The sequence below is a fragment of the Carlito syrichta genome, unplaced genomic scaffold (assembly GCF_000164805.1).
Source record: "Carlito syrichta isolate Samal-C Ts95f unplaced genomic scaffold, Tarsius_syrichta-2.0.1 Scaffold154498, whole genome shotgun sequence".
Taxonomy (NCBI): Eukaryota; Metazoa; Chordata; class Mammalia; order Primates; family Tarsiidae; genus Carlito; species Carlito syrichta.
Window position 1 is genome coordinate 37,768 of NW_007098594.1, and position 15,974 is coordinate 53,741.

General features: G+C 38.1%; 1 protein-coding gene across 5 annotated transcripts in view; it reads left to right on the forward strand.

Moving 5' to 3' along the window:
* The window catches only part of ETFA (electron transfer flavoprotein alpha subunit), a 74,848-nt gene that overhangs the window by 6,489 nt on the left and 52,385 nt on the right, over positions 1–15,974 (forward strand). For 4 of the 5 annotated variants that reach the window (XM_008050946.1, XM_008050945.2, XM_021709043.1 and 1 more), the window contains exons 2-6: positions 7,214–7,360; positions 10,518–10,599; positions 10,987–11,069; positions 14,013–14,112; positions 15,574–15,684. In XM_008050946.1, the coding sequence (XP_008049137.1) occupies positions 7,214–7,360; positions 10,518–10,599; positions 10,987–11,069; positions 14,013–14,112; positions 15,574–15,684 (523 nt within the window). The remainder of the gene's footprint in view (positions 1–7,213; positions 7,361–10,517; positions 10,600–10,986; positions 11,070–14,012; positions 14,113–15,573; positions 15,685–15,974) is intronic. The other variant, XM_021709044.1, reaches the window with a different exon arrangement.

The following is a 15,974-nucleotide window of genomic DNA, read 5'->3' on the forward strand; positions in this document are numbered from 1 at the left end:
CAGTGGCCGGGAGCAGCCACTGCACTCCAGTCTGGGTGACAGAGTGAGACTCCAATTCAAAATAAATAAATAAATTAATTAAATAAATAAAATTTTTAAAAATACATGTTATTTCTTAGAGCAGTTTTAGGTTCACAGCAAAGTTGAGTGGAAATTTTGAGATAGCCCTATACCCTCCCCCCACAACCATCCCCACTGTCAATATACAGCACCAGAGTTGTACATTTGTTACAATCAATGAACTTAAATTAATATCATTACCACCCAAGTTCATAGCCTACACTCGGGTTCACTCTTAGTGTTGTACCTATGGGTTTGGACAAATGTATAATGACATATTTACCATTATAGCATCGTGTAGAGTTGTTTCACTGCCCTTAAAATCCTCTGTGCTCTACTTCTTCATCCCTCTGCCCCCCAATCCCTGGCAACCACTGATCATTTTACTTTTTCATAGCTTTGCCTTTTCCAGAATGTCATATAGTTTGAATCGAACAACTGTAGCCTTTTCAGACTGGCTTCTTTCACTAAGTGATAGACATTTAAGATTCCTCCATGTCTTTTTTGTGGTTTGATAACTCACTTCTTTTTACTGTTGCTTATTACTTCGTTGTATGGGTTTCTATCCATTCACCTACTGAGGACATTTTGGTTGCTTCTGAGTTTTAGCAATTATGAATAACGCTGATATAGACATCTGTGTGCAGGTTTTTGTGTGGACATAAGTTTTTAACTTCTTTGGGTAAATATGAAGGAGTGCAATTTCTGGATTGTATGGTAAGAGTATGTTTAGTTTTGTAAGAAACTGCCAAACTGTCTTCCAAAGTGGCAGTACCATTTTGCATTCTTACTGGCAATGAATGAGAATTCCTTACCAGTGTTTGATATTGTCAGTGTTTTGGATTTTTGCCATTCCAATAGGTGTGTAATGGTACCTCATTATTTAATTTTGCAATTCCCTAATATGTTGAGTATCTTTTCATATGTTTTTTGATCATCTGTATATCTTTTTAGTGAGGTGTCTGTTCAGATCGTTTCTCCATTTTCTAATCAGGTTGTTCAGATGTTGAGTTTTAGGAGTTCTTCTTATATTTTAGATAATAGTCCTTTATCAGATATGTTTTTTGCAAATATTTTCTTCCAGTGTTGTGTGTCTTCTCATTCTTTTGATGAAGAGATTTTTAAAAGAATACTCAGTTCACTTATTGGGCATATATACTTTGTGCTGAGTACTGAAGTAGGTTATGGTGGTAAAATCAGTTATGGCCTCTATATCTAGTGGGGAAGACAAGTGAGTATAGTCAAATGTGATATAATAAAGGCAACTACAGTGTACCATGTTGGTGCTAGCAAAGCTGACTAGTCTGAGCAGATCCAAAGAAGACTTTTACATGTAGCTAATATTTGTTGAGCATTTAATATGTTCCAGGCACTATTCTAAGAGATTTGCATTTACTAATTTAACCAACACTTCTGTGAGATTATGATCATCACCCCCATTTTATGATCAGAGAACTGAGGTACAAAGAAGTTATGGTGGAGGTGAGATTCAAACCTAAGCAAGGTGACTCCAGTGCTCTTACTCTTTACCACTTAGGACAATGTACTAAGGTTTTTTGAAGGAATAGGCCTTTAGGCAGAACACCTAAGATGATTAATTGGAAGTTAATCAGGTAACAAGGGCAGAAGTCCTCTAGGCAGAGGAAACAATGTATGGGAAGCCTGGGGACCTGAGAGAGCAGGGCAAGTGCAAGCATCTGAAAATAAGGTGTAAGTGGAGTGAGGGATGTATGATTAGAAAGGTAAATCAGGCCATAAAACAGTAAATTCTTGGTAAACCAATCCAAGGAGTCGAATTGACCATATTCAAAGGGGATAGGAAGCAATGGAAGTTTTTAAAGCAGGGAATAACATTGTGTCATGGAAGTATCAGTGGAAGAAAAGGATTGGAGGGAAGCAGAATCGTAGATAGAGTTGAAATGTGAGACTCTTGGAGTAATATGAGGACAATGGCCTACACTAGGATATTGCAGATGGAGAGAAATTAGTGGATTTAGGAGAAGCTGTTATAACTTTAGTAGTTGGTTGGATGTGAGGGTTGAGAGAAAACTAAGAGATGACTCTTGAGGTCATGGTTTGGGCAGTGTGGTAGAGAGGGGTGCGTCCCCTCAAGAAGTCTGGGGAGAGGTGGTATGGAGAAGGGGCTGGAGGAACAGGGGAAAATGAGTTAAGGTTTGAATTTGCTGAGTTGGAAAGTGTTTGATGAGACAGATATGTTAAACACTTAGATATGCAGATGTAACCTAATTATAAGTATAGCTCCTAGGAGAGAGATTTGTGGGTTTTTTTGGGGGTTTTTTTTTTTTTGAGTTGGAGTCTCGCTCTGTCGCCCAAACTGGAGTGCAGTGGCCGCTCCCGGCCACCGCAGCCTCGACCTGCTGGGCTCCGGCGATCCTTCCGCCTCAGCCTTCCGAGGAGCCGGAATTACAGGCGTGCACTGCCACGCCCGGTTGATTTTTTGATTTATTGTAGAGATGAGGTCTCGCTGCCCAGGCGGGTCTCGAACCCGCGGGCTCAGGCAATCCACTCACCTCAGCCTCCCAAAGGCGCGGGATTACAGGCTGAGCCACGGAGCCCGGCAGGAGAGAGATTTGTGTTGGACATGTATACAAAAATAAGATTTGTGAGCCATTTATATATGGGGGTAAATTAAGCCATGCAAGTCAGAAGTCAATAACTCCAAACATTGCTGAGAGAACAAGCAAGGTAAAGCCTGAAGGAGTCTGTTAGTAATTTTGGTGAGGCAGAAACCAGATGCGAGTAATTGAGGAGTGAGTGGGCAGTAAGGAACTAGAGAAGATTATAGCTAGAGTGGAATGTAGGGTTGTGGCTTTTGTTTTGGGGGATTGTTGAAAATTGGGAGAGCCTCAAACCCGTTTAAACATTGGTGAGAAGGAATCGGGGAGAAGGGAGAGGTAGGAACCATTACTGTGCGGGGATTTCAGGGTGTCTGAGTAGATTTGAGGGTGAAATCCAGAGTCCCAATGAAGGGATTCGACCCAGGAGGAAGGACTCATAGCAGCTTCTGTTGTGCAGAAACAGGAGTTTCTGTGTTGAGTATCAGGAAGGGAAAGCAGGTCCTCTCTGGCTTCAGTTTTCATTGTGAAGTTAGGAGGTGAGGCTGTCTTCTAAGAACAGGGAACAGGATGTGTTGGCAGTTTGAGACTATTTGAAATAGCTGCTGAGGAGGGTGAGTGCCAATAAAGAATCATTGTAGCATTGCTAGGCAGTTTTGAGAGTCCAGGTAAGGCTAGTGACCAAGACTTTATGGGTGGCACTGGCCTGCATAATTAATTTTTATTTAAGCAGCAGTGTTTGAAGAGATTGCGATTCCTTTCTTTAAGTGTTTAAGAATTTGGCTCCCTTGCCTCCCATAACTATTGTTAAAAGAGCTTCCTAAAGTGTAGAGCGGCAGTGGGTCATAAGATAACAAAATGAAAAAATTTTTCCAAAATATTTTCAGTAATGAACATGTACTTTTTGAATCTTTAGTCATATTTCATACCACTTTTCTAAGTAAAATAGGATTTTAGAATTATAGAAATGAAAAGAGACCTTTGGGATCCTTTTCTTTTTGACTAGTGCATAAAAACATAGCAAAAGAATATTTGCCAAATGAAATCTTACTTATAAAACAGCTGAAAATGATGGTGCTTTGATATGAGCTGATAGTTAGGAACCCTAACTCTAAATCAGAATCCGTGCTCTGCTTCCTACCTATATTCCTGCTAAACTCCAGTTTCCTCATCTGTAAAGTCCGAGGAATAATAGTACCTACATCAGAGAGTTTTTATTAGTTTTAAATAAGATACTATATATACAACTCCTTGGTGCAGTGCTCTGTCAATGTTAGTTTGATTCATTTGGTTAAAGTAAAGTTGGGTAGGGGGCCATTCCAGCCCTGCATGCCTGGTCCCTACCTTATTCTCTGTGGTAGCTCCTGAGGGGCTTTCCTAGATCCCTTCTATGGAGTATAGTTTGCAAATCTCTGATCTGGTTCAACTCTCTCAATTTGCAGATCAGAGATCAGGAAACTGGACTTCAGATGGAGGAATAACATTTTAACAGCCGCAGACCAATTTTTTTTCTGCTCTAAGCGCCATACAACCATTTTTGCTGAATTAAACCACATAACAATGCCAAGATGTAGCTTCTCTCTAGGTGGTATCTGAGAAGTGGAAGGTAGAATACTGAGTTAGAAGGAAGCTTAATATTTTAAAAATTATAAAGGAGTCAATTAATAAAATAATATAGAGTATCTTTAGGATATATATAATGCTTAGTAAAACTTGATCGGAAGATGGACAGAGTGGGTTCTTAAATATGTTCTTTTGTTGTTGTATACTTACATATATCTGATATTGAGCTTTTTTTTTTTTTTTTTTTTTAAGAGGCAGTGTCTCACTCTGTCTCCTAGGCTGGAGTACAGTGTTATGATCATAGCTCACTGCATCCTTGAACTCTTGGGCTCAGGGCAGCCTCCTGAGTAGCTAGGACCACAAGTGTGCATCACCATGCCCGACTAGTTTTATTTTTTTGTAGAGGCAGCTTTTGCTGTTTTTTCCGGACTGGTCTCGAACTCCTGGCCTCAAGCGATCCTCTCACCTCAGCCTCCCAAAGTGCTAGGATTATAGGCATAAGCCATCAAGCCCATTCTTGAGTAATATTTTTTTTTAAATGTACAATCTCTCACTGGCAGTTCTAAAAAGCTTGACAGGTCCTTAGGATAACTACTCAGTTTATCTTATGATAAAACTATAATTTACAGCAAATATGGGCCTTCTGCCACCAAATCTTGGATTTATTCTTCAAGTGGTGATGGAGATAATTTTTTCGCATAATTTTTATGGTAAATGATGTGTGAAACATAATCAAAAATAGGATGTCTGATATATATTGGTGATAAATAGTTTGTTACTGGCAATTCTTATGAAATGTGATTTAAATAATAAATTATACCTTTGGGTCTTAATTACAAAGTCCTTCACTCTTCTGATTAGAAAAGAAAAAGTACCACATATTTAATTTTACAGATATATATAGATAGATATAGATAGATAGATATGTATATATAAAATATATGAAAAGAAACACTGTATTATATTCAAGGGATACTGAACATGGTACTAGCTTTCTAAGAACTTTTATTCCATCCCAGGAATTGTGAATTGTTGTACATTTTTTTTAAAGTATAGTTTGTGTCAGTCATTATCAAAAGCCTTAAAATGTGCCTACCTCTTGGTCTAGCACTTGTACTTCTATGAATTTGTCATAAGAAAAGAAACTAATGTGCATTTAGATTTCTAATCTTGATTTTAACTTCTTCCTTTTGGGGAGAATTTTTTATTTGTAAAAAAGTAGTCGTTTTACAAGCAGATAATTGATTGGGAGCAACAAAAGTCTTATTTTCTCTCCTTTCTTTTGCTCCCTTTGAGTAAAAGAAAGGGAGGAAAAGGACAGGAAATTTTATCCACTGACACGTGATGCAGTGAATCTTTCCTCTGGCATATCCTGCAATGGTGTTCTCCTCTTCCTCCTCCTACCCTCAGGGTTGTATGGTTTTGGAGTATTCCTGCCCCTCAAAGGTTAGCCATAGGGTGTCTGACTCCCAGCTGTGGTATTGGTGTCTTTGAGGGTAGAGGAGGCTTAGAGGGCTGGGGAGAAGTAGAGGTAGGTAGTTTAGGGGGAAGAAGGATCCCTATCTTGTTGAGGATTGGGCAGAATCTGGCTTAGTCCCCTATGGAAGCAGAGCACCCAGAGTAAAGTCCCACTAGGTTACAGTCAGAAGAAGTCTTTCTAGATGAGAAGGTGCTCTTATTGTTGAGGATGAGAGTCAAGATGTTGTTATGAGGATGATCTTCTCTCATTGTTTATAATGGTAAAAAATTGCTAATAGCTGAAGATCTACAGAGACTGGTTAAACTGGTATTCCCATAAACTAGGCTAATGAAAAGATGAAGAATATTAAAATACAGCAACTGATATTAGTCATATAAATGAAAAATACATATTTATAAAAACTGTATGAGTTGCTGAACCAGCATTAGTGTCTAATACTTGGCTTCTCTTCATTCATACTCCTTTATACTCTTTCAGCTATGTGTAAATTTCATACTTTGCTTTCTTCATTCCACCTCCAGATCTTAAAATTATTGGTGAATTAAGCCACACAACCATGCCATTTGATCCACAGTGCCTCTTTCTCATTGCCATTTTCCACAGTAATTCCAAATTTTTCTTCTTTCCTCATGCCTATGGTGCTGTCCCTCATCTTTTCACATGACATGAACACCTAAACATCCTTCCTTTTCTCCACTTGACACTGCTTCATGATCTGCAGCCTTCAACAATTTGAATCTCTTCATGATTTGAAAAACTGTTGTATCTTATAATTGTTTATATACAAACAAATCTTATTTCCTGTGAAATCTTTGAGCAGAGGGACCATTCTTGTTCATCCTCTTTTGAAATTATTTCAGATGTCCTTGAACAATTGGTGATATCTTGATAGTCTGTAGTAGATAAAGCTGGATATTGGTTGGTTCTAAAATACTGTCTGCCAGCTTCTTTTTTTTCTTTTTTTGAATTCAGAGGCATTTTTGAACAGTTGAAACCTAGCAAAATTGCTGTTTAGTGTCATAGTTTAAAAACAGATTTCCTTTATCAGTTATTTTGGTATTGATTTTGACTGAAGCACTAGGAATCAGCTTTGGTAATTGATTTCAAAGCCATTGTTGCTGGATATACAGTACTCCTTAGGAGGAATACCAGTTACCCCATGTAATTGGTAGTATAATTTGAGCAGTTCTTAGGTAGTTCTTAATATGTTCTGTCTAAAGATTTTAAATCTAGTTATAGAGCAGTTTTTCATCAGACATAGATTTGTGGGAAAATTGTTTTAAAATATTTTTTTCTAACAATAAGAAACTAATTTGCACTTTCAGTTTTTATTAGTTAAGAATATTAATAGTACAGTGATAGACACAAACAGCCCAATTTTTGCTGTTGAGCAAATATTTTATAAATAAATTTATGGAACTGAGTATTGTGTACAGAATTGTTTTCATTTAGAGCACACATACTTAACAATTAGAGTAAAAAAGAAACACCCTGTGATATCATTCTTTTCTCTTTTTTTCTTTTCTCGTTTTAGGCCTCACTGCTACGATTTCAGAGCACCCTGGTAATAGCTGAGCATGCAAATGATTCCCTAGCACCCATTACTTTAAATACCATCACTGCAGCCAAACGTCTTGGAGGTGAAGTGTCCTGCTTAGTAGCTGGAACCAAATGTGACAAGGTGAGAAATTTTTAAGATCAGCCATAGCAAATGTAATCTCCATCAAGAGACAGGGAAAGATGGCAATAGAGAATTATACTGAGGACTGTAACCCAAACTGGGCTCTAATCCTCATTAAATAGCCAGTGTCACAACCGTTACTATGTGTGAAAAAGGAACTAAAAGGTTTGCTCACTAAGCATTTTATCTTTTGAAATGGGGTAGAATACTTGATTTAGTTCCACTGGCACCATCATGTGCCATCAGGTATCAAGTGGAATGATAATATTTGAGTCCTCTTAGAGGTTAATAGCTGATCCCTTTTTTGTATTGATGAATATACTTGCTAATTGCTTCTAATTCCTGAAAGTGGTAAATCTGGACAGAGTATTATGGGTATTAATTTTTAATTGGTAGAAGAATTCAAATGTAAGCACTATTCTTTCCAAACTCTAGCTGGTACTTAAGCTCTAGTTGTTGTTGTTGAAATAAGACAATGACAGCTTTGGAAACTAACCCCCTTGGAAGATGCTGTAATATAATTTGCAGGGTCTGTGCCACGGGGCTGCCATGTCAATGAGTGGCTCAGATAATCTTGCACAGCTTGAGCCACCAGTTCTGTCTCACACAGTATAGGAGTTGCTGAGTGTGTAGTTGGGGGCTTGAACTTCACAGAGGAGCAAATCTGGAGAGAGTGTTTTCTTTTTAGAGGATTTTATATATTTATTATTAAGTAACCAATACAAAGCATGTTAATGCAGATTCAGAATGTGGGTGTTATTTCTGTCTAATTTCTTACATGAAATTGATGTCTTTAAAACAATGTCTTCTAGCGGGTTTAGGGTTAGTTATATGGATTTCCTTACCCAATTCCTGCTATCAAATCTTACACAGAGCCTGGCTCAGTGGCTCAGCCTGTAGTCCCGTGCCTTTGGGAGGCTGAGGTGAGTGGATTGCCTGAGCCCGCGGGTTTGAGACCCTCCTGGGCAGGCGAGACCTCATCTCTACAATAAAAAATCAAAAAATTAGCTGGGCGTGGTAGCGCGCACCTGTAATTCTGGCTACTCGGAAGGCTGAGGCAGAAGGATCGCCGGAGCCCAGCAGGTCGAGGCTGCGGTGGCCGGGAGCGGCCACTCGAGTCTGGGTGACAGAGTGAGACTCCAACTCAAAAAAAACAAAAACAAAAACAAACAACAAAAAAACCAAATCTTACACAGTTCACAATGTATGATGATATGGCTAAGCTCTCTTTTTTGGTTGGTTTGTTTTTAGATATATAAAAATTTTAGATTTGTTTGTTTTGCTATGATTTTAAATAATTATTGTAGTATGTAAAAATATTTTGATACTGTATTTACACTATTTTGAGAAAAATCAAGACAAATCTTTTCTTTTTTGATAATTGCAATCTTATTATCATATGTTCTAATTTTAAAGAAAAACAACTGTTATCTATATAAAGAGACTGTTAATAGCCTAGGCAGAGTTCAGTTTTACACTGTTTTCTTTAGCCATTTATTATGAACAGCAGGTGATTCTTCTGTGTGATGCCAGAAGTTTTTGCCAATAAAAAAGTTAGTTTCAGTGGGAAAATTCTGTCCCATTTTATATCCCACACTGCTATATAGCTACTTTGTAATGAACTGAGTTTCTGTTTATTTATTTTTAGAAAATTGATATAGGGGTCCTGCTGTGTTGCCCAAGCTGATCTCAAGTGATCCTCCTGCAACCACCTCCCGAAGTGGTAGGATTACAGGCATGATTACAGGCCACCTAACTTACAGGCATGAGCTCAACCTGAGTTTCTTCGTTGTAAATTCTCTTAAAGTTAGAGAAGCTAAATGCAGATACATTTATAATAAAAGGCCTCTGAGGTACAAGATGTGTGCCAGTAAACACTTGCTTCAGCAGAGGGACTTTTGCACTGCCTTCTTTCTTCAGTGACTACCATTGCAACCTTACAGTCTATTGAGGCATAGCCTTTTATGCCCGCTTATCAGTGAATCATATGAACCAGCTGGGAGGTAAACAGGGTGACAGAAGACAATAATATGACTAATGTGACTTTGCTAAAGCAGAAACCAGTCATGTTGTACTAAAGATGCTTTAAAAAGGGAAATCTAATTGCCTTATGAATATAGAGAGTCTGAGTGGTCAGAAAGTTTTCTCAGAAACCCATCCTGTTTCCATGCAGGAAAAATGAAGAATTGAAATATAACATATTTTGCTTTATCATAGGTAAATATACATACATGGGCAGGAACTCAGTGATTGATAGTGGGCTATTTAATGAGCTTTTCTCTATTGACCAGGGTTATTAATTTTATCAACAGAAATCATTATTGCCAAATCAAGTGCAATAGACTAATATATAAATATTAACAAAGCATAAAATCATAATGGCCATCCTATAAATTAGGATGGTTAAGTCCTGTTCCTTTTATTTTTTTTCAACTCGGAGTCTTATTCTGTCACGCAGGTTGGAGTGCAGTGGCATAATCACAGTTCACTGCAGCCTCTCCTGCCTGGGCTCAGGCATTCCTTCCACCTCAGCCATTTGAGTAGCTAGAGCTACAAACACATGCCATCAGGCCCAGCTAATTTTTTGATTTTTTGTAGAGACGAGGTCTCCCTGTATTGCCCAGTCTGGTCTTGATCTCCTGGGCTCAAGCAGTCCTCCCACTTTGACCTTTCAAAGTGTTGGGATTATAGGCATGAGCCACTGTGCCCAGCCAGTCCTGTCCTTTACCTCTAGGAAACCCTAAGTCTAAAATATATTGGCTGTGTTGTTAACTGAGGGAGAACCTCATTTTCACCATTTCCAAAATGATGAATTTATGCTTGCATTGAACCAAAGGTAAAGAGCACAGTTTGCAACTAAATTTGAATAAAGAGCCAAGTAGATTTTGGTTTGTCAATTAGTACTTTTCTTTTTCAAGGCAGGAATTTTTGTTGAAATGCTTTGTAGAAGGACTGTGTAAGGTCAATTGGTAGTAAGATCAATTGGCATAAGATTTCTCTAAGGAATATTTTAAAATTCCTAAGCAGCCCTTTTGATAATAAGAATGATTTTTACAATTGACCATTATGATTTTATGCTTTATTAATATTTGTAGTGGTGACTCTCTTTGCATATTTTTGATAGATGAATAATTAGGAACTTCTCTTTTAATCACAGGTGGCAGAAGATCTCTGTAAAGTGGCAGGTGTAGCAAAAGTTCTGCTGGCTCAGCATGATGCATACAAAGGCCTCCTTCCAGGTGGGGTTTTTCTTTTTTTCTGTGTGAGTTGGAGTCTCACTCTGTCACCCAGGCTGGAGTGCAGTGGCACACTCACGGCCACCCCAGCGATCCTTCCGCCTCAGCCTTCCAAGTAGCAGGAACTGTAGGCATGCACTACCACGCCTGGCTAATTTTTTTGATTTTATTGTAGAGATGAGGTCTCACCAAGGTGTCTAGGCTGGTCTCGAACCCTCGGCCTTGGGCAATCCACTCGTCTAAGCCTCCCAAAGTGCTGGGATTACAGGCTGAGCCACTGAGCCCAGCCGGGGTTTTTCAATGGAAAAAATGTAGTGTCTGAATTATGCCTGAGTGTATGAATATGAAAATATTATGAAATGTGTTTTATCAAATGTGTTTAATTCTCAGAGGAACTGACACCATTGATTTTGGCAACGCAGAAGCAGTTCAATTACACACACATCTGTGCTGGAGCATCTGCCTTTGGAAAGGTGAGAAGATTGAGATTGTGGAATCTGATATCACTACTTGAAAGGGTTAGATTTCATTGAGCTGAAAATGTACAACAGACTTTGTTTAGAGTGCCAATCCTGATTTATCTTAATTTATATGGTAGTTTGGCTAAATTGATTCTTTTAAGAGTGTGTCATAAGTTCTGTTAAAGCACTATTTCCTGACTTTTACATTTTGTTGGAAGAAAACTCTATTTAGGCTATTATTTTAAAATTATTTTTGTTTACAGTGTTGAGTTTTCTCTCTCTCTCTCTCTCTCTCTCTGTGTGTGTGTGTTTGTGTGAAAATTTGTTTATATTAATTGCCCATCTTAAGAGTCAGTTTATTTGGGCTGCTGATGGATATTTAGAAAGGCCACTTTCTAAATTTGGAATTTGGAAAGGGCTGTGTGGTGGTTGAAGAAATCCTTAGGGTGAAGAAAGCTGTAGTCTGATCATGTGTCTTGTGTTATGCCTAAAGAAAGAATGGGCTATTGAATGGGTAGTAGTCTACATGAAGTTTAAAAAAGGATAGGGGGAGTCAAGACAAGGAATTTGTCAGTGGATCTTTCTTGCTTTTCTATGGCCATGGATATTATCCTAGTTCCCTTTTCTTGTAGCCCATTCTTAATAAGCCTTAGTTTTTATTTTTACTTTTTGAAATTAGAAAATATGTTGTACACAAATACATTCCTATTAGAAAGGCTATATATACAGTATAGCAGTATGCAGGGTAAGGTATCAAAGCCCACTTATGCCCAACTCACCCTTTCCTCTCCAGGAGTACAGCTATTAACAATTATGCCTTCTTTTAAGCCTCCTTCTATGGGTTTTTTTTTCTTTTTTTTTGAGACAGGGTCTTGCTCTGTTGCCCAGGCTGGTGCAGTAGCATGACTGTAGCTTACTGCAACCTTGACCTCCTGGATTCACAATCCTCCTACCTTAATCTCGCAAGTAGCTAGGACTCCAGGTGTGTGTACCTTGCTGGGCTAATTTTTTGTAGAGAGTGGGACTTGCTATATTGCCTAGGCTGGTCTTGAACTACCGACCTCAAGAGATCCTCCTGCCTTGGCCTCCCAAAGTGCTGGGATTATAGGCATGAGCCACCATGCCTGGCCCTTCTATGGATTTAAAAATTATAATGCATGTACAAATATATATATTTTACTTCTAAAATGGAATAATATAGCATGAGTTCTTTTATGACTAGTGATTTTTACTTGAGTATTACTTGAAATATTATCACATAAGGTTTATGTCTCTTTTTTTTTTTTTTTTTGAGTTGGAGTCTCACTCTGTCGCCCAGACTGGAGTACAGTGGCCTCTCCCAGCCACCGCAGCCTCGACCTGCTGGGCTCCAGCAATCCTTTCGCCTCAGCCTTCCAAGTAGCTGGAACTACAGGCGTGCACTACCACGCCCGGCTGATTTTTGATTAATTGTAGAGATGCGGTCTCGCCAAGTTGCCCAGGCGGGTCTTGAACCCGTGGGCTCAGGCAATCCACTCACCTCGGCCTCCCAAAGCGCTGGGATTACAGGCTGAGCCACCGAGCCCGGCCTCTGTGGGTTCTTAATTTTTTTAAATTGTGGTGTTATAGACTATGGTACTTTTCATTAATTCTTTTATTATGGTTGAAAGAGAATTACTATATAATATAGGTAATGATAAAAGGAAAATTAGAAAATCTTTCCTGTTGGAAATATGAGAAGAGAGGAGTGAACTCAGGCTGTCAACACTTGTTAGCATCAATTTATATGCAACTACTTATTAGATTTGGGTAGGGACACAAGAGAAGCAAAAGAAACAAAACCTCTGCCTTGATGTGCTTAGACATCTAGTATAGAGTTACATAGTATATATAGTATGTAAACTTATTTTAAGACAAAATACGTGTAGTGCTGCGTAGCATAGTTTAATTGTACATGCATGTGGCAGGTTGCAGAAAAAAGGAATAATTACAGGAGAATACTGGAAGAATTCTTAAAGAACAGAGAGGATTTGGGGGAAGAATGGGGAGAGGAACTTGAATGATGTTATCAATGTTATTGATTAGAAGACAGTTCAGGTGGTGCTGTGGAGTAAGCTCTGGTTAAAAAGTGGTGTAGAACTCAACTTTTCTTTTTGTGTGATAAAAAAGCTACACATCACTTTTTAAATACATTTACATTATCTGAAAGAGCCTTTAGTCCAGAAAGAATGGACATTCAGTCTTCATGGATTTGCCTTGTTTTAAAGCCTAGAGTCATAGAACTTTAGACTAGACATGTAGAGAGTCTCTTTACTTCCTTGTGAGATGAAGTAACTGAGACCTGGGAAATTATGACTTTCCTAAGGATCCCTACTAGTGAGAACAAGTTAACACATATTTATTTCAGAGATGTTATGTGCATATACAAGTAAAAGCGTAAGCATTTATTTTTGCTGCTCTTTTTATACATGTTGTACAAGCTGTTCCTCAGGCTAGTGTTAATATTTTTATGCAGCATCAGTTTAAACAAAAGTTGAAATGTCTACTTTGAAATTTTTCCTTTCACATACACTAAGTAAATAAGTAAATATGTACAAGTATAGGTTTTTCAGTTTTTGAGAATTTTACCACTCTTCTAATTTTTTTCTATCTTTTTTAAAATCTAAATTCAGACATCCAGAAATGTCATGTTTTGTAATTTGTTTATTAAAGTACATGGTATAATCTCATAATTCAACATTTTGAGTTAAGGTGACTTATTACTGTGAAGCTCTTAACATAGTTGAGTAATGGTGGGCATTCACTTAATCTCAAAGACTATCCAAAAAAGCTGTGCGTAAAGTTGTGGTATATCCAAAGATGAACATGAAATATAAAATATTTGAATTAAAATTTCTGCAGAATATGCATTTAGAATTTGTTTATAGTCATCCATTACTATGTATGTGTGTAACTCACTGCTTACTTTGCTTTTAGAACCTTTTGCCCAGAATAGCAGCCAAACTTGATGTTGCCCCAATTTCTGATATCATTGCAATCAAGTCACCTGACACATTTGTGAGAACTATTTATGCAGGTAAGTAGCCAGGGAAGGTGATTAATCAACGTGCTAAATTTTAGTAAAAAGCAGAAATTAGTCTTGAAGATAGAATTTTAGAACAAGCCATGCATTTGCTTTGAATGGACCATCTTAAAGGTTTCTGAGAAAGATTTTGGTATAGAATTGCTGCTGGCCCCAGGACATGGCATTCTCTCTGATAGATCCTGAGCACAGTGCTTTTCTGCCTGGTCATTCGTTTGCAGAATGAGATTTTTCACTAAAAATTGGATTCACTATTCAATATATTTTCTAAGTGACACCCGGAAAAGCAAAACTTAAAAAAAAAAGATGGGGAGACACCTCTTATCAATAAGGGTGACTGAACGAAGGATATTTGTATACCTAACCCTTAACTGTACCCCACAATATCATAATAAAAAATATTGATAAAAAAAAAAAGGTAGCCGGGCTCGGTGGCTCAGCCCGAAATCCCGCGCCTTTGGGAGGCTGAGGTGAGTGGATTGCCTGAACCCGTGGGTTCGAGACCCGCCTGGGCAGCGAGACCTCATCTCTACAATAAATCAAAAAATCAGCCGGGTGTGGTAGCGCGCGCCTGTAGTTCCAGCTACTTGGAAGGCAGAGGCGGAAGGATCGCCGGAGCCCAGCAGGCGAGGCTGCGGTGGCCGGGAGCGGCCACTGCACTCCAGTTGGGCGACTGAGTGAGACTCAACTCAAAAAAAAAATAAAAAAAATAAGGTAGTATTCTCAATCTTCTTTGCTTTTCTTAGTCAATTTCCATGTGCATTAAGAAATTCATTTCAGTGTCTCTTTAGTTGATTGATCTTTCCTAAGCACACCGCTCTCTAGTGGTATTGGAGAAATGAGTGAACTCTTTGTCCTTTCTGACTAAAGTTGTGTATTTTCATATAGATGGCCATTTCTCAAATCAGATTTTTCATCTTCAGTAATGTTTTCAGGGAAATATTTGGTCATAGTTTAGGTTGCTCTTAATGTGATAGCTAATTCATAAAAAGTGTCTCAAATCTTTAAAAAAATTTGACACATCCATACTTGTACTTTATGACCTATCATGTTTTCATATACATACTCCTTTTTTATCACACAACTACATTTTTATTAATTTGTTGTAGCTCATATATTTGAGTTACTGGTTATATTGTTTTTGGAGAAGGAAGCTTTATTTATATTCCTTTTAGGGAGTGTGGCTTCTTAGTGTGGCTGCCTGTTCTAGTTTCTTGCTTCCAGGCATGCCAACACCTGTCCTATTTTTATAGACATCCAGGATAATACAAATATCTACAGTTATGTTTCTTTACCATTATGGTTTGCTTTTTTCTATACTTAATAGAGTTAGAAAACAACTTGTCCACCATTATTTCTTGCTTTGTCTTTGTGAAGTAAATTCTGAACTTCAAAGCAATGCTTGTTTTGTTGCTTTTTTTTTGTTACTTTTTAAACATAAATTGTGCCTTCCAGGAAATGCCTTATGTACAGTGAAGTGTGATGAAAAAGTGAAGGTGTTTTCTGTCCGAGGAACATCTTTTGAAGCTGTGACAACAAGTGGAGGTAGTGCCAGTTCAGAAAAGGGTAAGTGTTTATTTGGAATTTCTTATTTTTTAAAATTCATAGATTACATTATAATAAGAGATAGTATCTGTTTAAATTTCTAATGCAGAGTATTTGAAAGTTCATTTTAAATTTTTTTCTCAAGCTTACACAAAAATGAGAAGTATTTTATAACATATCTTTTTTTTTTTTTTTTTTTTGAGTTGGAGTCTCACTCTGTCGCCCAGACTGGAGTGCAGTGGCCGCTCCCGGCCACCGCAGCCTCGATTTGCTGGGCTCTGGCAATCCTCCCGCCTCAGCCTTCCGAGTAG